This window comes from Branchiostoma lanceolatum, chromosome 13 (assembly GCF_035083965.1).
Source record: "Branchiostoma lanceolatum isolate klBraLanc5 chromosome 13, klBraLanc5.hap2, whole genome shotgun sequence".
Taxonomy (NCBI): Eukaryota; Metazoa; Chordata; class Leptocardii; order Amphioxiformes; family Branchiostomatidae; genus Branchiostoma; species Branchiostoma lanceolatum.
In genome coordinates, this window is record NC_089734.1 from 13,706,293 (window position 1) to 13,728,861 (window position 22,569).

General features: G+C 42.4%; 2 protein-coding genes across 2 annotated transcripts; one reads left to right on the forward strand and one right to left on the reverse strand.

Annotated features, from left to right (window-relative positions):
* The first annotated feature begins 240 nt into the window (after window positions 1-240).
* LOC136447668 (insulin-like growth factor-binding protein complex acid labile subunit) lies at window positions 241-5,326 on the forward strand. Its single transcript, XM_066446709.1, has 5 exons — window positions 241-296; window positions 1,443-1,571; window positions 2,645-2,750; window positions 3,294-4,917; window positions 5,098-5,326. Exons 2-5 carry the CDS (start codon window positions 1,443-1,445, stop codon window positions 5,324-5,326), a joined length of 2,088 nt encoding a protein of 695 aa, XP_066302806.1. The 5' UTR covers window positions 241-296.
* A 4,862-nt stretch (window positions 5,327-10,188) lies between these two features.
* LOC136447669 (sushi, nidogen and EGF-like domain-containing protein 1) lies at window positions 10,189-21,423 on the reverse strand. The gene is made up of 8 exons (XM_066446710.1): window positions 21,332-21,423; window positions 14,763-14,909; window positions 13,964-14,266; window positions 13,223-13,360; window positions 12,789-12,960; window positions 12,250-12,421; window positions 11,155-11,295; window positions 10,189-10,430 (listed from the first exon to the last, which is right to left on the reverse strand). Exons 1-8 carry the CDS (start codon window positions 21,389-21,391, stop codon window positions 10,295-10,297), a joined length of 1,269 nt encoding a protein of 422 aa, XP_066302807.1. The 5' UTR covers window positions 21,392-21,423; the 3' UTR covers window positions 10,189-10,294.
* Between the last annotated feature and the right edge of the window lie 1,146 nt (window positions 21,424-22,569).

The following is a 22,569-nucleotide window of genomic DNA, read 5'->3' on the forward strand; positions in this document are numbered from 1 at the left end:
CAATTGACGAGTTACCTGATATCTTATCATGGAGGCATATGTGATGCCAATCGTTGCTTACTCCTAAGGCGAAGAAAATGAAAATAAATGAATAGATAAATCGAAGAATGAAGAAGAAAAGCAGTACAAAAGTACAGCAGTATAAAACGCATATCTACCCTGTGGTTCGGGTTTGCTCACGGTAAACAATGCTGTATTTACCGACCACCGTGTGTGTGTGTGTGCAAATTTTGAGGATCAAAGTCCACGGGAGCATTGCACCACCTTTCTTCAACCCTGGACACCTTCCAATCACGGTAGGTTGGTTGAAACGTCGTTATAGTGAGCTCTAAATCTGTCACATTCCCAACTGGTTGATTCTCTGTAGATATTCTAATATCCTTATACTGAAGCTTATACAAAGCACCACAAAAAGAGGTGAACATACATTGTATATCTGGGTGCCCAAGCTATACAGGTGACCACTTGACTTCAACATGCTAGCTTTCGTCCTTTTTTTTTTTAATTTTTCACTGACATCGTGCGTTGCTATAGGGTTCCCTCCCCGGGTAAATGAACGTTTGAACTAGAATAGGAATTCAAGAACCTTCATTCTTTATGAATTTGAATCATTATTGTCGCCTTTTTGTAGAGAAAACATTTAATCTACATCAGTGTTTAACATATGGTACATACCCCCCTCCCCACTTACGTGTTGCATGCATATATTACGATATTGAATAGAATATAGGATCCAAGAACTGGGTCTAAGAAGTAAGTAATGGAAGATTGGGATAAAACAGTATTTAGATACCAATGCATGGTCGTGTCCATTTCATTTATCTCATTTTCGGCTGTAAAGTCAACAATTGTGGGCCTTGTAGATAACTGTTTGGGTGTCACCTTATTAGTGACCCAGTTACCAATGTGTCACCCTCGAGAACGAGGCCAAATAAGCGAGCTTTGGTAGGCCAGTCCAACAGCATAATCTGTTTAAAACAGTAGTTTATTACCATTGTAAAGAAGGTTATGGTTTATGTTTGTTTGTGTGTGTGTGTGTGTGTGTGTGTGTGTGTGTGTGTGTGTGTGTGTGTTTGTGTGTGTGTGTGTGTGTGTGTGTGAGTGTGTGTGTGGGGGGGGGGGGGGGGCGTGTGTGTCTAGTATATGTGTGGACATCATAACTCAAGACGTTGTGGATGAATCGTAATAATATTTGGTAGGTTGGTTGGGTCGGGAAAACGAAGGTCAAGTTTGATAATTGGTCAATTTGGTCCCCTAACGTCTTTCTAAGGTGCTGCAGGGCAAAATCCAGTTTTGATATCTCGTGTTCTGGATAAAATGATGCTGTGTTCGTTATTTTTGAGTGGTAAACTAAGCTCTTGGGGCAGGGAGTAAGTGGTGTAGGTTTGGGCCCCATGGCGACTTTCTTGAAACTGCAGGGGTTGATTTCATTTCCCTATTAGATGAATGCTTACGTGATCATCCTGCTGTGTGCCGTTGTCGGCTGCTTTGCCTGGTATCCCTGTCCACCCGAGTGCGAGTGTGGCGAGCTGGGACCCCATGGGATCGCTTGTGGTGGAGAGGACATGACGGTATGTATTTACAGGTTTGCGTAGCAAAACCTTTGTTGGACCCGTTGGCATTTTTGGTGGCCGCCATCTTGATTTTGTGACGTCACAGGGTAGCCATACCATTTCATTGGGAGGGGGCTGTTTTTTTGTGGTAGCTAGCGTTCTCTTTTTTTTTAACAAATCGGCACACAACTATCACAAATTCAACTCAAATAAAAAGAAAAATTCAATACCAATTCATATCTTCAAAAAGACCCCGCAATCGCTAAACTAACATAGCAAACCTAAAGGAAATATTGTATTCGTTGGCTGGTTATATGTTGATTCTTCATTACTCTTTCATTTCTTTGTTGTGTCATACTTTTGCTTTTGATCCATGGTCTATGTGTTGCCTTATTGTATTATTATTTTGTTTATTTGTATTTTGTAAAATGTGACTGAAACTAAAGGAAATATGTAGCACACATATTTAACTCTAGTTTTTGTTTCTTCTTATATAAAAAAAAGACGTGCAGTAGTTCTCTTGTTACTTCTAGACCAACGATATGTACATGTTTAAAACAAGGGAGGACATTTTGTATGTTTAATGTCAGCACCTAGTTACGATGTAAGCAAAGAAAAAAAAATCTGTTTACACTTGTTTTAAGAAGAGATAAGGATGAAGTAAATCATAGATGAAGCAAACCATAGTGTTCTTTTTTTCTTGATATCCAATTCAATGCATGTAGCCCATGCTGTACATGGTTATGCAACAACTTTATTGTCATTGTAATCATATTTAGAATATATCATATCTTGCGAGCGTATTTTTTGTTGGAATCTTAGAAACAACTCAGAAAGGGCTGAAAGGATCTTTTTAGGATTCTTGGTATGTTTTTCTTTCCTGATGTTGAATAACGTTTTTTTCTCCTATTTTTCTCTTCCCATTTTCTCGTAATTCTAGCCGCCAAACAATGTTGTCTAAATAAGTTTGTCAATTATGCTGAAGCGTTTTGCCAAATGTCACTCACCCCGTGTTGTATTGGATAGTAACTGTAGTAGATTGATCATGTTAAATGAACGTAAAGCTGATGATATTGCATCTTTTTCAACAGCACTTTCCAAAGAATATCCCACCTAATGCAGTCTACCTAGATGTGGAGGGAACAAAGATCACAACAATACCAAAAGGAATCTTCAGGAATCTGCACAAACTTATAGGTAAACAAACCTTAATCTTAAGAAATGAAAATGCCATACTAGTGTGGAAAATGATAAAAGCTGGTATGGTAGAGTTTACAATTTCAAAATAATCAAAAGTAGGTATACTGTAATCGGTTCGTTTGTTTACTTGAGTGTGTTTGTGGGTGTCCTTATTTTTAAATAAAATCTTAGTGGCGTTAAACCGCACAGTGACAGGGAGTGTAGGTCAGAGGTCCAGAATAAGTTATCAGAGGTTATCTTATTTACTGTGAAATTATCCAAGAATTAGTGATCGAATAAGCTTGTAGTTGCCAGCCATTTTATGATAGCAAACCCCTCAAGTAGCTTATCAAGTAGAAATTAATTTAGACCAGCTGTAGTTTTGCTCTGAAACAAATCAATTCATTAATATCATATATTCATTTCCCTTCTCTGTTATAAGTACAAACTTTGTACACAAGTGTTTTGCTTTGCTTTGATTTGTTTGAAATGACAATTCGGGCATGATTTTGCTATAAAGTTATTGTCATACTGACTACTCATCATGTTTCATTCCTACAGGTTTGATTCTGGACCAGAATCAATTATCAACGATCGAACCAGGTGCTTTTGAGGGCCTCACCAACATGTCACTGCTCTCACTCTCCAGCAACCCAGGGCTGTCTCTAACCAAAGTTGAGCCTCTTATTTTGAAAGACATTCAAAATCTGACCCGATTCCTTGCTGAGAAGAATAAATTCGAAACTCTCCCGGCCAATTTCTTTTCGGGAAACAAAAACTTGAGAGAAGTTGGTCTCCAAAACGCTGGCCTTTTGGAACTACAGCCAGGCTGCCTTTCAAATCTGGAAAATCTTTTCATAGTTGATCTCAGTGGGAATCAAATTGATAATATTGGCGCCAAAGTATTTAGTGGATGCTCTAACCTTCAGACCTTACTGTTGAGCAACAGTCAGGTAAAATCTATCGAGCCACGCGCGTTCGAAACTCAAGAAGAAATGCTTTTCCTCATGCTAGACCAAAATAAGCTGGTATCTGTTCGTAGCGCTTTGTTTGGCCTTAAAAATCTGCTAACACTAGACCTTCATGGCAATGCCATTGTTTCCCTTAATGAAGACGACTTTAAGGATCTAGTGATGCTCAATTCACTTGACTTGAGCAACAATGTAGTTGAAAACACGGGCGGTACATTGAGGAATCTTCGATCACTGGGAATCCTAAATATGAACAACAACCGTCTGACCAAGCTGTCGTTCGATGGTATGCCTTTATTGACGGATATTTCAGTAAGTAACAACCTTCTACAGTCCATGCCCGAAAGGCTGGACGTGATCAAACATGCCCGACTTCTGGATATTTCTAACAACCCCATCCTGAGTCTACCCGGGGAACAATTTGCATCTCTTAACTCCCTTCTCAAGCTGGACATTTCCAACATATCTGCAATCCAAGATGGCGGACTTGTACAGGACGCTTTATCCGGGCTCCATAGTTTGGTAGAACTTAGGGTAGAAAGCAACGTGCTAAACAAAGTACCCTCTCAGGCCCTTTCCGCAGTAAAGCAGATTCAAATTCTCAGCCTTAGCCATAACAAGATAGCGACTCTTGATGAAAATGACTTTGTTTCTGTGTCTAACATATCTAATTTGCAGCTTGCCGATAACATGTTGGCAAAGGTGTCCGATAAAGCCCTTCGTCCGTTCACAAATTTGACCCAACTTGACCTCTCAGGAAATCCTCTGGTACACATCCCTGATTGGTCGTTCGGAAACTCGACAACTCTTACCAGCTTGCGCTTAGGTAATGCCAAATTGTCAGTCATTGATCCCGCTGCGTTTCACGGTCTGAAAAGTGTGCATTCTATCGACGTTACCAACAACAATCTAACATGGCTGCCAGGAGATCTTTTGAAATATGACCGCGCCTTTCCATTTTACCTTTACGCGGACCAAGGAAATCCTTGGTACTGTGACTGTCAGATGAAACCATTTTCACAGGCCGTTAACGTCCCCGGTCAGTCAGTTATCACTAATATCCACTGCTCTGGCCCAGAAAAGTATAAAGGTCGAAATCTGGGAGACATTCCTTTGACAAACCTCACCTGCGACTGTGACCATCAAGAGGCGCCCTCTGTCGACACATCAGGGAGTGACAACAAGACAACTGTTGGCCACACAGCTAAACTGAGGTAACTATATATATATGATTCTTATAACTATATATATGATTCTTAAAGTGAAAAGTTAGAATACATATGTATCAATAAAGGCTTCTGCAATTTGTATGCCTCAGTAGCAAGGCAAACTATCAGGACAGGAGGTATATTTGCATTTCATTTCATCTTCTTTTTCTATTTTCTCATGCCAAGATGTGCAGTGCATAGCTGCCCGACGGCCCACGTCTTCTGGACCACCCCGAGAGGGTTTGTGATATCTCCCCACCTCACCGAGTATCCCGGATATGACGTACAAGACGACGGAAGTCTCGTCATCAAGTCTGCCATAGCTGAGGATGCCGGGAACTACACTTGTACGGCAGCCAACTATCTCGGAAAGGCTGAACAGATGCACGAGCTAGAAATTAGTGGTGGGAATTAGTACACAGCTTATTAGAGGATTAAATGAATATCTTTTGATATCTTTCAACCTTAGTCCAATATCCTGTAAAGCTACTGAATGTAACTTACTGTACTGTGTAAGGCAGTGTGCGTTGACCTCTGACATTTTGTTAGATTATGGTAAACAAGGTATGTGACTTGTGTACATTTTCTGTTGACCAAAGTCTGGCGCAATAGTAGCTCGCCTACTTTGAAGCTCATAAATGGTAAGGTAGGTCACTTAACCTGTTTCTTTAAGACTATTCGTTGTCAATAATTATGTATTAATTCATTCATTTCATACATTTCTCTAGCAAAAAAGCAACATTGTATTTGTAAGAGAAATGTAAACCTTTCTTCTCAGTGATCTCAGTGGGTCCATTAGTGATCTGTCATTTTTTACACTGAGGAGAAGAAATCTATACACACCCCACTTGCTGTATGTGCGTGCACAAAACACCTTTGTCTGAAAACAGCGGAGTTTATGTCAACTAGATTACGAACCGTCCTTAACCTTTCAAAATGACCAAACCGGTCATTTGATCATAACCCGTATTAACAACGAGTAAATGGTTCCAATGTACAAATTCAAGCCTGTCATTTTGTAACAATTATCAGATCTGCAGACGACGCAATGATCTTCATGTAACATTTTAAAGATGAGTAACTAATTGTCTTACTGGAAACAACTACCCTGCACACGACTTAATGTTTGTAGACGTCAAACCGCCAGGGGACAACTGCTGTAAATTTGTTTGAAGTTTGTGTAGGCACTGCTGTGAATGATTGCGCATTTATAATTACGTTCACCGAGAAGGTTATGCTTTCGTGTGTGAAACACACACACACACTTTCATCTTCTCTGAACTAATATTTGACGCTTAGCTGTTAATACGTCCACTATACTCTGTGAGTCACTTTGTATTGTACATCATGCATTATCTCAGAACTTCAGTCTTCGTCTGACTTCCACTGTAGATGTTTTCCTTTTGGTGACATTACTAGCTCCCATGTCGCAGTTGCTCGTACATGGTTCTTTACACTTTCATCCTTGTCTTTCTGTACTAAGACTGTAATAATGTAAGGCTTACTAAGAGCATTCTGGAATTAGTGATGCCCATAGTACGCAAAAAAATGTCTTCTAGTAAGAGTAACGTCGGGATTTGTGACACGTGAACCATATCTCTTGTGGTTAGGATAGCCTGTGCTAGCTTGGATGAGCAAGATCGGATTGAAAACCTGACTAATAGTATTCAACTGCTGGAAAGAAGACAAACAAATGTGTTTTTTTTTCTCATAACATCTATTGTCAAAGACTGAAAAAAAGACATGAAATGACAACAGAGGTAACTACTTTGCTAAAAGAAAGTTAGACGATAAGTCACACTTAACTTCATCTTAAGGAATTGGAGCTGGACCATGATGTCTTAATTTGATGCTTTGGCTGCATGTACTACGGTTTAATTCCCAGGTACATAGTCAGTGATCATTACAATTTTTCCCCTTAGTTTAATCTTGTTAGGTGATTTTTTTTCTTGATCATAGTTCTCTTGTAATTGATTAGTAGGTTGCAATTAGACGTCTCCAGAATTCTGGCTCAGGTTACAGATTTCTGCAAGAATTCTGTCAATTCTGTAAAATTTCTGTCAGAATTCTGACTCAGGTTCTCAGAATTCAGAAATCTGATAGCATTCTGCATAGTTGGCTTTGTTAATGGAGACGTCTAATTGCAACCTACATATTCATTATCCTTTGACATATCATACTTACACATATCAATTCATTTTGGTTTAATCTATTTCAAAATGATTAAAGTTTTCCGGAAATAAATGTTTGTCCGAAATTATACTGGGGTCTGTTATTTGCTATTTGTTTTGATGTGTGACATATCTAGAGAACAGAATCTTAAGAAATCAGTTGGAAATAGTATTATATCACATTCTGATTGAATTATTCAATTTCTTTTTATGATCCAAAGGCTTTCATAGATAGACAAAAAGTCGAGTATGCTTGTCTGTATTGAATTTTATTTTGTAGTTATATCGAAAATCCAAAACGTCTCAAAATTTAGTGTAGGATAAAAACTTTCAGTTGGTCAATCCATCCATAAAGCACAATATCCTTTTAGGTCAAATTTTAGAGTTGGTTTATAATGTTTGTCATCCTTGGAACATTTCCAATCGTGTTACCTTTAAAGAAAGGACAATCTTTTCCATACAGTTTCAATGGCAAGTATACTTGAAATGATTTTTGTCAAGATAGTTGAAAAGTTTGGGCTCGACATTTTTTTTCTGTGAGTATTTTAAAAACTAAGATTTCTAAATGTATTTTGGAGGAGGATCCAAATGGTACAAGAATGTGATATTGTTATCAACTAAAAGAAATGTTTTCTAGAGTTTTCCAACGTTTCCTTATACAATTGTTGCAATAATAATGCTATCACCATTGCAGCATGTATGGCAGATGTTGACCTATACGATGCTTGGGTGGCTTGTTGCAGTTTTAGCTGTATTTGGTATTGGTGAATTATAACCAGGTAAGACAAACTGAATTTGTAGATGCTTGTTTTGTTTTTCTTTGAAGGGATCTATAGCACAAATAGGCGACAAAAATAATACTCAATGTTCGTATACGTGATATTAGTATATGAATGTTTTTCTAATTAGCAAAATTTCTACAACCCATATGAGAACAAATCTTTTCTCCAGAACTTTGTTGCAAAAATGTTGATTTTGGGGGAGGGAAGGGGCTTTTAACACACGATGATTGGCAGATAAAGAAGTTAGCAACACTGTGTTCAATCAACCAAATAGTGTTTTGTTTTGTTTTCAATTCTGGACAAAAATGAAATTAAGAAAATCTGAAACCCGAAACATTGAATAGGTCACAGCTTTAACTATACATCTGCCATCTAATATGTGACATGTTTTTTGACATAACATATTGGTAGCTATTATCAAGTAACCCCTTTTTTGATATGATACACCGTTACACGTTGAAACCTTCTGCAGAATATTTATATAACAATGGTAAGTATTTGCATGAACTAATAGTAACATGAGAAAATATCTGTGAACCCTTAATCAGATACTACTTCATGGATTTCATGAATTAATAAGCCAAACAATGTTTCTGATTCACATGATATTAGTCACAAACATGCTATGCTCAGAATTTATGAACATAACATATTGTGCCTGATATTACATGTTATCTACTAATAGTAATACAATGCATCACATCATAAAACATTGTGCAAAAATGTTTATGTAAGGACTAATAAAAGTTTTGTTTTGTTCGAGGTCACCATATCTTAAGCAGGAAACTGTATGTAACCATTTTAAACCTCTTTGGTATCATCCTGCATGCAGGGTTAAATTCCGCAAACCGACCACTCTATCAACTAGGTAATCTCCAAGCAGATGTACATGGTACCAAAAATCGTATATGCTAGCCAGAGAAGCTCCAGTCAGCCAGAGAAGCTCCAGTCCGCACCTGACTGACTGGAGCTTCTCTGGCTAGCATATACGATTTTTGGCACCGTGTAGATCTGCTTGGAGATCAATTATCAACTAGGCTATTGCACCCGAGATTTTGAAACGGAGTAGTAGTCAGCAATAGTTGAATTGTTATCAACCTTTTTATATTGTTTCATGACCTATCTGGCCAGTGCAAAGTCAATGGCAACGTCATATTTGATTAGCTAAGCACACGTATGACTATTAGATACATATCTGGTAATCATAATAAGGCAATGTTGATTTGATTATATGGATGACATCCACTGTGTACCCCCCAAAAACTGATGCCTTAATTATGAAATATAGGTGGTCAGAGAGGATGAACAAAACTAAACACACAGAATATGTTATACCGAAATATAAGGTTTCTAATTGTTGTTCCGTCAAAACGTCTTCTTTGACTTTAAAATTAATGTTGCCATTGTTCGCCATTATTCCCCGTTTTTCCAATTTTTTTTTTTAAATTTACAGCATGTCTTTTCTCATTTTGAAGCTACTTTTAACGATTTTTTACAACGGGCGAAAATTTTTAATTCTATTTTTGGAAATCCATATAATCAAATCAACATGGCCTAAGATTCACAACTAAAGCCAAATATATTCAATACATGGTGTTTGGTAAAGGATTCTATGTTTTTGGACCTTTAAATTTGAAACTCCTAAAGGCAAATCATCACTTTCGAGGAGGTATGGAAATAAAACGATTGGGACTGAAACATTTCAAGACTTTGAGTTTTCTGGATGGAATAAAGAGTATGATTAAGCTGGTTGTTGGAGAGCAAAGATTTAGGTTGGGTTTTTATCAGCCTTAGCTCGCAAGTTGAAGGATATCTTACCAACATCCATTAACAAGTGATATGTTGATTCAATGCAGCATCTTGCAGATGTTGAAAAAATAACAGCTTAGTCAGAATTCGGCTTACCCTGGGCGCCAGGCTAGTACCGGGTCGCTAGCGATTTGCCTCGGCGGCCCAAGAACAGTCTGCCCGCCCGGTCTAAATCAACGCTCCGGGGAGTTGTAGCCCGTGGGAGTGAACCGCGCCCCTTTTAGTAGGGCCGGTCAATTCCCCGGCTAGAAATCCCCCGGCGCGCTAATTAAGGTTCTGCGGGCTGGGGTCTCTGTGCCGCCGAAATAACTGACTACAAGGTACCGGCTAAAGGGAACCGGCTAAAAGGCCCGATAAACAGTCTGGAACCCAGGGTAAATTCGGCTGAGTGTGCTTCGTGTGTGCTTGGAAAATGTATGTGTAAACTGGGCCCGAGTCTCAACTAAGAATGACTTATCAAAAATAGGCCCGATTTACACATAAGTTTGCGTTGTCCACATACCATCAGTGGTTCCATAATCAAGATTCTGCATTGAATCAACATATCACTTGTTAATGGATGCTGGTAAAAAAAAAAGCTTTAACCTACAAGATTGTTGACAAAACAACTCATGAAATTCATCAGGGGCAAACGGGTTCTGGTGCGGGGACTGGATCTTTTTCGCAGATGAAGGCATGCCTCTGCTTTCGGCTCTCGCATTTCGTGATGTACCACTGCCAACCGAAACCTTTGTCCATGTAGACACAACCCAGGTCCCTGGAAAATATATCAAACAAAAATACTCATTGTCACAATAAAGTTAAAATTCTTTTCAGTGTCAAACACTGTATTACACATGAATGTATGAAAATTGTGATTGTGTGTGCATTTGCATCTCTCGATCAGTGAAACATAACAGTTAATTATTATCTAAAATGTTTTAAGATCTTCAGATTTTTTATGACATTATTGAGTGAGTGCCTATGGCTCACAAAAGAGCAGCTTTTGGGGAACGGAAAATTCATCAAAGCTTGCCAAAAAATCATATACCATCTAATATCAGTGATGCTTGATCGAGATAAATTGACTAAATGAAAATACCTGGTAAGAATGTAGTCGTTGCTATGATACTATATAGCAACAGATTTAATCTACATAATAGAGAAGATATTGTAGGTGAAATTTAATCTCCAAGTAGATGTACAAAGGCAAAATCGTAACGTTTTTCTTTGCATTGCTAGAGTAAATTTCTGAAAGACTTGATTTGATTTGATTTGATTTATTTATTCGAAAAAATACTTAAGCGGATATCTCACTGGATTGAGGCACGCTTGCGGCCTCGTTGCGACCTAAATTTTAATCTTGTTACCCTTGACTTTATAATGGAAATATCATCAACAAAACACACAGAGCGTTTTTATCTATTGGATAAGCGGTTGCAGTGCCGCAGTCCAGTGAGAAACGAGCTTTATCTATGTAATCAAGTTATGTGTTGGCTTACTCGTCGTTAATGGCGGGAGCTGGTGTAGCCCAGTTGGTGTAGCCGTTTTCATCAAATGCGGTGCCGTCCTCCCACGCGAATGTGCCCTCCGTCTCCTCATCTGTCAGACCGGTCCACAGACCGCGCCCTTTCCCCGTACGACTATGATCAACGATACAATGTTACTAATATTATCAACACTCGCGAAGTGTCACAGCAAGATAGCAACAGGGATGCAAGGTGTAAAAGATGATGACAAGAAATAGGTGTCATCATTGTCACCTGCACTGCGCTCGTGCTCGGATCCTGAGGTATCCTGACGTGATCCGGAACCTAAGATCCGAAAGAATCCGAACGGATCCGGGGCCGTATATTTCTCCGCAGGCTAATGCGCGTCCAAATATTGTGACTCAAGGTACCACGTCCACAACTTGTGTAAGTACGTACTTACACGACTCAAATATGCAAGAGGTACTTTGAGTCACAATATTTGGATGCCCATTAGCTTGTCGAGAAACATACGGCCCCGGATCCGTTCAGATTCTTCCGGATTTTAGGTTCCGGATCACCGCAAGATACGTCAGGATCCGAGGCAATTTTGTACAGTGCTGGCTAAGGCTACGTCCCATACCTATTGCAATCAAAATGTGTCAATGAAGACCCCCCCCCCCGCACTCTCATGCCATTTCAGCTGCTTGCATATGTCAGCAACTACCCTGTAGTAGCAGCCTACGATCCGTACGTCCTTCACGCTGCGTTAGCGCTCGCTACCCGTCACTGGCCAATCACATCGCCGTCTACGGTCAAGACGCAACGTGATTGGCTGGTAGCCTTCCCTCCAATATCAGGAGGTTGAGTATCTGATTGGCTGACTGGCTGGTAGCCTTCCTTCCAATAACAGGCCAGGAGGTAACGAGGTTCAGTATCTGATTGGCTGACTGGCTGGCAGCCTTCCCTCCAACAACAGGAGGTTGAGTATCTAATTGGCTAACGGTTGGCCGACGCTAACGCACCAAGGATAAACGACGGATCACAGGCCGGAACGCCAAAGCCGTTGCTTGACATATACAAGAGGTTTGCCCTGACATTAGGGGATGCATATGAGTTTCCTCTTACGTTAGGTAGCGTGTGAGATGTCCGATCAACCACTCGTTGTCAGCCTGGCTACGGATGTTGAAGATTCTCGCCCCGTATTCAGCGCATCGGGCTTTTGCAGTAACATAATCACGGGGGCGCGAGTTTAGCTTGAGGCAGATGTCCCCGCGCGTGCGCCACGAGGATGGGCAGGCTACAATGTAAATGAGGAGGGAAAGAATTCAGTTAAAGAGAACACATTCCCTCCACCCTTCAATCAATACATTGTAGTGACTCAATTTCGACTATGAAGTACGGCCGTCTACTGTACAGCCGATAGGACGAAATCGCAGTTTCTTTTGCCCAGGGTACAAATGTACACATCGAGATGATCAAAAGATTCTTCGTCCAGCAAAGTTTTCCCAACAAAAATAAAAGACTGCATGAAAAAAAGATAACAATGTGTTTGTGTTTATATATTTGTGTTCATTCACGGACAGAGTGCCCGCCACCCTACACACATATAAATGTACAATATTACTGTAAGATTTTCCCAACAACAAAGGATATAACTACCGTACCTAACGGTGGTCCATCGCCGGTGGTAGCCAGGTCAGTCCTCCGGTACCAGCGTCCAGGAGGCCCAGGCACGGCCGGCTCCGGATCAACCCATGTCGGCAGGTTGTACAGATCCACGGTGTTTGAGTACGGATGCAGCGTGTAGTGAATTCCATCTCCCCCATTGACCCCCACCTTTGAGCAAGAGACAAGTCAGTCCTTGTGAATTTTGCTTGTGTCTTTTCAAGGTCATGTGTACTTTGCTTGTCATAAGAAGTGTTCTGTGGCTTTCCTTGAAACGATGCCACAATGACATCATGTAGAAAAGCTTGAATCTTAACACGCAGCATTGCATGATAGTGGAACAGCATTAGCTTAACTGAGCAGACCACACACTTCTCCTGTTCTTGACCGTCACGCATTGGAAGAAAACTTAGAGTCAGTGTGGTTTCCATACCTGTGCTGGGTTCGGCCCTGTACCAGTCACACCACTTCCGCCGTTGGTGCTTCCTTGTAAGAACTGAATCTTGTCGTAGTTAAACAGGGTGAAGGACTTGCAGCCATCCGAAATCAGCACGAGTTGAAATGTGTTCCGCTAGAGGAGTGGCATACAAAAGTATATAGTTATGATTATTTACGACATTTTCGACAAACTTATGTTTTAAGTACTGTGTGTGTGTGTGTGTGTGTGTGTGTGTGTGTGTGTGTGTGTGTGTGTGTGTGTGTGTGTGTGTGTGTGTGTGTGATCCTGATCATGTTTGGAGGGTAGATAGGGGGGGGGGAGCAAACGTTAACTTTCATAATAGCCCCTAGTGGCTTTCTATGGTACGGCAGCCGAACTTGCGGTTTTGATATCTGTTGTTCTGGACATGCTGTGGTTGTGATTTTGATTGGCGGAGAGGAGATGACTCGATCGCCGTCTAGTGGAATGGAGGGCTAAGAGAATGACATTTTTACTTGCCATACCGTCTACTAGCTGTAAGTTGTCTCCAAGCAGATGTTAGACTGGAAAATCGTAACGTTTTGTGACTTCTGCCTTCTATGACAGCTACCCACACAGATTGGCATAGAAGTCAGGCAGCCAGAAAAACGTTAAGGTCTTCAATCCCAACAATTGTTTGCAATTGGAGAATAAGGGTTAAAGCCCTGTAAGGCGATCTCTCAGAGTGGTCTGGAACTCCGATTTTATTGGACTTACAAGATTTTGACCATCTCCGCTCGCTCCATAGAGTCCAACTTCGTGCCATGTTGCGATGTAGAGCCAGGTCGCCACGAAGTCTCCAAACTTTGCGGGAAAGGCTGTCTGGATGTCCGTGGTTGCTCTGGCCAATATAGCGGCGTCAGTTGTTTCCCGACGGTAAATGTACCCGCTACGGCCGCCATTGCTCGTCTTGACGTCGGTGAAGTAGGCGGCGATAACCCTGTTACCGGTCACCGGAAACGGAGTTGGTGTGAAGCCTGTTACTGCACCGCCAAAGGAGATGTCACCATTGGTGTTCACCTGGGGGGGGGGGGGGGTCAAAGAGGAACTATTCACAAAAGAAAACCTTCAACCCCAGTAGCATTCTCGACACATCCTCTCATGCCAGGCTGACCGCTTATATGTGTCAAGCAACGACCCTGGCGTACCGGCCTACGACCTGTCCTACTCCCTGTGTTAGCGCTGGCCAGCATTGATTGGCTGGTACCCTTCCCTAACATAATAGAGGGAAGAGAATCTGATTGGTTGACGCCGGACTAGCACTAACGTAACTAGAAGGACGGTTCGCAGGTACGTCAGGCATAAATTTTGTATATGCATGTTTGAAATGATGCTACAAATAGAAAAGCACAAAACAACACCTTCACCGGAGGAAAATCTTCTTCCTCAAGGTCAAAATAACAACAGCAAAAACTGCAAAACTCGAGCAAACAAGTATATATTGAAAATCTAGGTTGTTGTTGTGGTTTAAGCATATTGCTCGGACTGATTTGAGGGTGTAGCCAAAGGGACTTACGTAAAGTTCGTTGAAGTTTGTCCCGAAGAATGGAAATGGGGTGCTGAGACTGAGTGCTCCGGATGTGCCGTCATCAGCAGCACCGTCCAGAACGTCTGCAGTACCGGGTCCATACGGGTAGAAGGCGTTGTTGGTCACTGGAGTTATCTGAAAGGACACCAGAAGGTTGCTAAAGCTTCAAAGCAAGTTGGGTCTGTTACAAGCTCACCCCGACCAATCAAACCACGTGAATCGCATTGAAACTCAGATTCGTATCAGCCATGACCCGACAAATCGCTTTCTAACTTGGTCTAACGACTACATCTGACCAAACAAACTCGCCAGTGAGATGGTGGAAGTTGTCAGCTTCCAAAAGATGTTTTCAGATTGACAATTTTGGCACTTGGGAAGTGATTGAATCCGCCCGCGATTTAATGTTTAGAGAAAAGTGGTAGAAACTAGAAGTTAAATCGCGGGCGGATTCAATCTCTTCCCAAGTGCCAAAATTGTCAATCTGAAAACATATTTTGGAAGCTGACACCTTCCACCATCTCACTGGCGAGTTTGTTTGGTCAGATGTAGTCGTTAACGCAAGTTAGAAAGTGATTTGTCGGGTCATGGCTGATACGAATCTGAGTTTCAATGCGATTCACGTGGTTTGGTTGGTCCGGGTGAAGCTAAGGAATCTTGAACTTTGACATGGACAACAATGCACCATTCAACGAATAGGTTGCCGGAAAAGGTTCTCTTTACCCCCACGCTACAGAGTATGATAGTTCACACTCAGGCTAGGTCCCAGCCTGTTAAATGACATCCCAAAATTGCTAACAGTAACACTCAAAAACAATTAACATATGCAAAAAAATGTCACAGTTTACAATCATGGTGTTTTCGAGAAGAATTCAGTCCATCCACTAGAACGCAGTAATATTTTTCAACTGTTGTTTGGAAAAAGGATACCTTTTGGGAGTGACTATTTACCTGACTTTGTGTTCATTTTGAATGTTATTTTTCGGCCTAAAATAAGCAGCCTGCTACGTCTCAGTAGTTTTTATAGCAGCTCAGTCCCACCTAGTCCCTATTTTAAAACTTACTGTTATTCTGAAAGAAAAGTAGCCATGTTTTTCTCGTTCTATCCATGTCCGGGGTAACTGATTCACGCCCTGTACAAATTACCGGAGTGCGCCAATGGACATCGGCGGGGATAGACCGCAAAGGCGTCCCGACCCGTCCCGACGCCCGTCTGAGCGCCTATCACTGAAACCGCCCCAGAACCCGAGTTTTACCGGAGTGTAGCCTACACCAGGCCCTCCTACGGGCGTATGGATAGCAGAAATCGTCAGAAAAAGGAATAATTAGCCAGCGGAGTCAGTGCATGGTGAAGATCACATTTCGCCCGCGTATAGGAGCCTGCAAACGAAACCCTGACAAATATTCTACCGGCGTAGTTAGTGAGTCTACTAACTTAGTCTGTTAGAGACTAACCGGAGTGCGCCAAGAGACATCGGCGGACGATTAACTCTCCCAGTACCGCCGAGATCCCTGAGGGCTCACGGTTGGGTGTTTAAGAAGACTAACAAGTTTTTCCAACATGAACTCTTCTCGATCTATAGTCACAGGAGCCAGCAATTTAAACCTGGATCCGTGCACAATTATTCAACAAGAGAAATAACCTTTGGCGTCTTGCCAACGGAACAAAAGCACGTGCACTGTTGACGGTAAGACAATCTCTCGCGACAGTAACCTTTTTAAAAGAGATTTATATAAATGGTTTAACCTATAAGGTCTGCAAGACCAGACAAAGGCGACTGTATTTGCTGCCGATCTGATAACCATTGTAATGGTTGCCTTCAAGCTCAATTATGAACATTGGGTGAACAGGAAAATTAGCTTATTCTGTGGCTGTATGATGGATGTTGTGGTAGCAGAACAAAGTATTAGTGGGCGACCCCCGTGGACAATAGTAGTTCGGGTATGAAGTAGTGCGTCGCATTGCTTGAAAAGGCCGTAGTTTTTCTTCTTTGCACGTTGGCGAGGCTGAAACTGTGGTGAATGGTAGAGGAATGCGTCAGTTTTGAGTATGTACGATCGTATGAGTTGGATTACGATGTTTGTTCGGTCGGCTTGGATTCGCGCCTGAATATTGTTACCACCCGACTACTGTGCAACGGCTGCAGGTCACATCAAAGTGGCTTTTAAAAGAGAGTGAGCCGGCAAATTTAAGCTCGTTTTCACATATTTTGTAGATTGAACCCTGAAGTCAACAATTTCAAAATCTTGCATCTTGATTGTGCACCCTACTATATATTTGGGAAGCGTCGAAGCTTCTCACTTTGGGGTCCTTAACCATGTAAAATCCCTATAGGCGAAATACCGTGGTCTGCGACCTTGTAGGTCTGCGGGTTGGATCGTAAACGAGCCCGATGGTTGTCGGTCTAAGCCCGCGGGCTAGCGGAAAATTTTGTCGTAGATCTTTGTAGACGGTTGGTTCTGTCATTTCTCTGTATTGTCTACCTGGTTAACCACCTCATGGCATTTGTACTGAACAGTACAAGCTTAACATAACTGGACAGATTTGTTTGATCAACTCAGATCGGGAAGGATCCCTATTCTTTTTTATAGGTGTGGTGGGTTCTTTGGCGTTTTAGGTGCGGCTCTCCTCAAACAAGGGACCTCTGTTCTATCAGAGGGACGTCCCTAACCGAAGCTAGATACTTATTTTCTCCTGAATTAAGTAAGGAAATTCGTGTTAAGTGCCTTTTCGATGGGCACAACATCAACGGGACAAGTCAGGCGACCCAGGATTTGTTGCGTACCAAAATGTCCGCCGCAGCGCACTAGCGAAGGGAATCTCGGACCGCCTACCCTGGGAGTCCAGACACCGTATATCGGCGCGCAACGAAGCACCGCACGCGCGCCCAAGCTTTCCCGGCTCACCCTCCCGCTGCCCCCGAAGACCGACCCCGCCCCACTATCCGCTGTTAACCCAAGCACCGCTAGCCGTATTCGGCCGTATTCGGTGCGCCGATATACGGTCTCTGGACTCCCAGGGTAGGGACCGCCCGAATTCGAAACCGCAAAGAAAAAACGCGTACGCTCGGCGTAGACTATCCGACAATCGTTGCAGCCCGCAATGCCCAATCCATGCGTTTCCTAGTCAGAATCCGTCAAAAATTAAAGTGTTTTAGCGTTTGATTTTTAACTCATTTCCGACCCCTAGTGGTAGTAAAAAGGTATCCGAGGGCCTGCATGCCCTTTTTCGTTAGGCGTAAAGAAGCCTTTTTCGTCACGTCTTCGTAATCCGTAGGCAGGCGCCCAAAATCAACGTAATTCGTAATCAGTACATTAGCCGTAACGCGTACATATGTGTAATTGGTCGCTTTCATTCTATGTTAACCGTAGGCAGTTACATTTATGCAACGTAAAGCGTAATCCTTAGATTACTAGTAAAGCGTAGGCTGATTTCAAAATGGTCCAATCTACAAGCGAACCACTCCCGCGTCGTCATGTCCAACGGGGCCAAAGGCGCCGAGCGAATTCCTCGCGAAGTGAGGCACAATGAGCGAAGTTAGCTCGATCAGAGCGGCTGTAGCGCATAAGCCCCCGTCACAAATAAGAAATTCAGCTCGGCCGACGTCTTGGCGAGCTCCAAATGGGCATTTTCGTCCGAAGTACGGCCGACGTCCTGTCGATTACGCGGGCTTCGGGCGATTTTTAGAAATCAAGGTTGATCCAAATATTTGCCTTTTACCAGGTTAGCCGATACTGACTTCGTCCATGTCCAAGAGATGGTACCATCTCATGGGGGATATTTTGTTTTAAGTGTTTAACAGACGTCACCCGAGATTTTCCGTGGAAAATCGGTCGACGCTCGGGCGATTTTGAAATTCGGCGAGCTTCGGGCGATCTACAAATTCGGCCGACGCTCGCAGGATTTGTGACGCCGGCTATAGGACGACCGGGGGCCGTTGGGAGTATTTGCATAACTATCGGTCAGGATGTCTTATGCTTAGGTCACATTTCCAACCCGGGGGCCCGGCCGGGCAGCTTCCGGGAACGAAAAATATGATATAAAAGACAACAAAAGACAAAAAACGTTAAAAATCACTCCTAACTACAAATTGTGTATTTTCTTGATATGCATTTTTTATTTTTCGTTTTCGCCGACACCCCGGCCGGGCCCCGGATTGGAAATGTGACCTAAGCATAACGCAACTGCTCTGCGAAAAACTCGCTATTGTTTGAGTCCGCGGAGCCGTGGCCGAAGGCCAATGGTCAGAGGTGAAACTTCGAGATTCCAATCGTCTGACTCACAATAAGGTCCAGAGCGACCAGACAGGTTTGACTTCATTTCAATGACATTGGTAGGATGGGGTGGGGTAATTGGTTTGGTTGGTACTGGACGCGACCATGTCAAATCAGAAATTACAGTCACTGTCAGCGCATTTGCTATATTAATTCGGATTAATGTTGCCAAGGAGGAACAAAATTAGTGTCTTTTACAAGAGCGCACGTCAGGTTACCATGTTGTCATCGGTCAAACCCCCTGAGTTTTACGTCAGGGCGCACGACGCTTTGCGGCTCAAAACATCAATAGAATTTCAATGAAATTGAAAAAGTGCTACGAAACATGACATTTTTTTTTTCGAAAATTACCGGAGTGTGCCAAGAGACATCGGCGGGCGAGTAACTCTCCCAGTACCGCGGAGATGCCTGGGGGCTCACGGTCGAGTGTTTAAGAAGATCGACTAGCAAGTTTGTACAGGATTACCCCTCCTCGAGCTATAATCATAGGGGTGAACAATTCTAACCTGACTACGTGCACAATTGTCCACAAGAGAAATGACCTTTGATGTCTTGCAATGAGGTCTGCAAGACCAGACAGGCGCCTGTTTTTATGTAAATGATAGACAATTCTCGACTTAATCATGAACATTCCATGGACAGGAAAATTAGCTTGTTTTTATCATATAAAAGTACAGTGGAATCCGCTTAACTGCACATCCCATTTGTCAGCGTATTTGGTGCAAATATCCGGCTGGTGCAATAATGCAAAATTGCCCCGCTGGACCGGTAGTACACTGTATCATACAGGAGGTGAATAGTTTATAAACCTCGGTGTGCTGTATGAACTTATTAGCACGCATTTAGATGTTAGAAAGCTTTCGTTAAACAGGTACAGTGCGGTAACACCGTAGATTCCATCTCCTGTTAGGGCCACGTTTATGCATTTTAGTAAATTTCAAATTCTCAGGAAAGACATCTCAGGACACAGTGAGCGAAATCAGTAAGCGCCAGAGAGAGCCCTGTCATGTTTGGACAGATTAGACTGTGTACATCATGGTAGTGAATTGCTGTACAATGTACTGTATGTACTACGTATCCAGTGGGTAAATATGGATAGATGACTTAGATCAGTGACAGATCATTCTTCTTATAGCAGAGCCGAACACGCGTATACATCCTTCGGGTGAATGTAAAGTGAAGTTTCTAGGACGTGGATTCAGCTCTGCCATAAAAGAACGTGACAGATGATCACGTCAGCACCGCACCGTCAAAAGCGACTGCTATGTCCGTCCACGCGTCTGTAGCCCTTGCCTAGTCGCTGTGCGGTTTCCGACTAGATCTGAAACTGCGACTAGATGTACGTAAAGACGCCGGTCTTTTATAATTGCAGCAGTATGTGAATATAGCGCTGCCGCGAACCTAAAACCGCTGACAACACCCCATGCCATCCTTAACGCGAAATCCCCACGAATTTAAATGCATTCACAGTAATAAGACAATGTACAGGCAGAGACCAATTTTTGTTGAGTACAGCATGCTGTCTGCATGTGTTTTTTTATGCTGGCGACACGCCCCGTGACCCGCCCGGGACTATCCTCAAAACATAAATTCAAAGTGTAAAATAGGCTCAGGGCCACTCAACTGCCCGTTTTCCCTCTTTATACGCATGTATGGAATGGTGACGAGTGTTCCTCTTCGCACAGAAATATATCAGAATATGTTTTGTGCTTTCTTTTACCAGCATTTTTAGTTTTGGGGGGCAATTGTAATCTTCCAGAAAAGGGAGAAGGGTCTCCCACCGCCTTTTACATAAACAACCGAAGTCAGGTACCCATTTTTTGCACCTGGGTGGAGTGAGGAAAATCGTGTGAAGTGCCTTTCCCAAGGGCACAAGATCGGTGATATGGCAGGATTCGAACCAGGACGCGTTGGTTTTTCTAAACTTGAGTGCGCCATCACTCTGTTTCGTTTCCTTTCATCATGATTTCAATAAATATTGAAGAAGAACATACAGTAAATTATGTAGCGCTTTCTGAAAATGCACAAATCACTCTATCACTTCGAGGAAGCCATCCGCTGTGTTCATCTTCCATAAACTCCCAATTTCACACACACACACACACACACACACACACACACACACACACACACACACACACACACACACACACACACACACACACACACACAAACACACACACACACAAACACACACACACACACACACACACACAGATTTTAATAAAAAGAAACTAAAAACTACAAGAAGCTACATGATAAGTAAAAATAAAATTGGAGCCTACCTGAGCCGAAGCCACCGCCAGAAAGCCCAGCAGACACGCAGTCACGATAAATTGTTTCATCTTGTCACGTCGTGTCGAGTCCCCGTTCTGAAGTTAACTCGATCTGTGACTTCAGTGAAGAGACGCCTCTAGATAGGCGGTGGCACGTACCATTAAGTAGAGAGACCGAGGGGTGCTGTTGAAAAGAGGAAAACATTGCCGTTGATTTTAGGAGTCGACAGATACTATTTTCATGTTCAATGTGGCCAACAGTTGCAAGATGAAGACAAGAAATTAAATCAGATTAAACAATTTACGACGCAAGCAGCTGATCTTAAAAATACTGTACAGATATCATACCCCATCTTTATCAAATAAACCCGAAGGCCTACGTTTATGTCCATTGCACAAGTGACTGCATTTGAATAATGTATTTTTTAATGCTTACTGGGGTGTGCTATCGATTCACGTGAATCGCATTGAAACTCAGATTCGTATCAGCCATTTCCCGACAAATCGCTTTCTAACTTGCGTTAACGACTACATCTGACCAAACAATCTCGCCAGTGAGATGGTGGAAGGTGTTAGCCCCAAAAGATGTTTTCAGATTGACTATTTTGGAAATTTGGAAGTGATTGAATCCGCCCACGATTTAACTTCTAGTTTCTACTACTTTTCTCTAAACGTTAAATCGCGGGCGGCCGGATTCAATTACTTCCTATGTGCCAAAATTGTCAATCTGAAAACGTCTTCTGGAAGCTGACACCTTCCACCATCTCACTGGCGAGTTTGTTAGGTCAGATTTAGTCGTTAACGCAAGTTAGAAAGCGATTTGTCGGGAAATGGCTGATACGAATCTGAGTTTCAATGAGATTCACGTGATTCGATTGGTCGCATTTGATTTATGTATTTTTCAATGCTCACTGGGGAGGGCTAATAAGCGCTTACGCAACGATTCGTAACGAGGCTTAATTGCGCAACAGACCGGCGTGTGGCCGCGGGCGCCAGTGCGAATCGACATCAGTCCCCCAGTTATTACCTTCGCCAAGAAGGTGAAGGTTATGCAGAGGGTAGCGTTTGTATGTATGTTTGTTTGTATGTAGAAGACCAGAATAACTGAAGAAAGACTGGATGGATTGTCTTGATATTTGGTATGTTGGTAGGTCTTGGTGAGATCTGAAAATGATTAGATTTTGGGGCCCCAGCGGCTTGTTACGGTACTGCAGCGGAACTTCCTGTTTTGATATCTCATGTTCTGG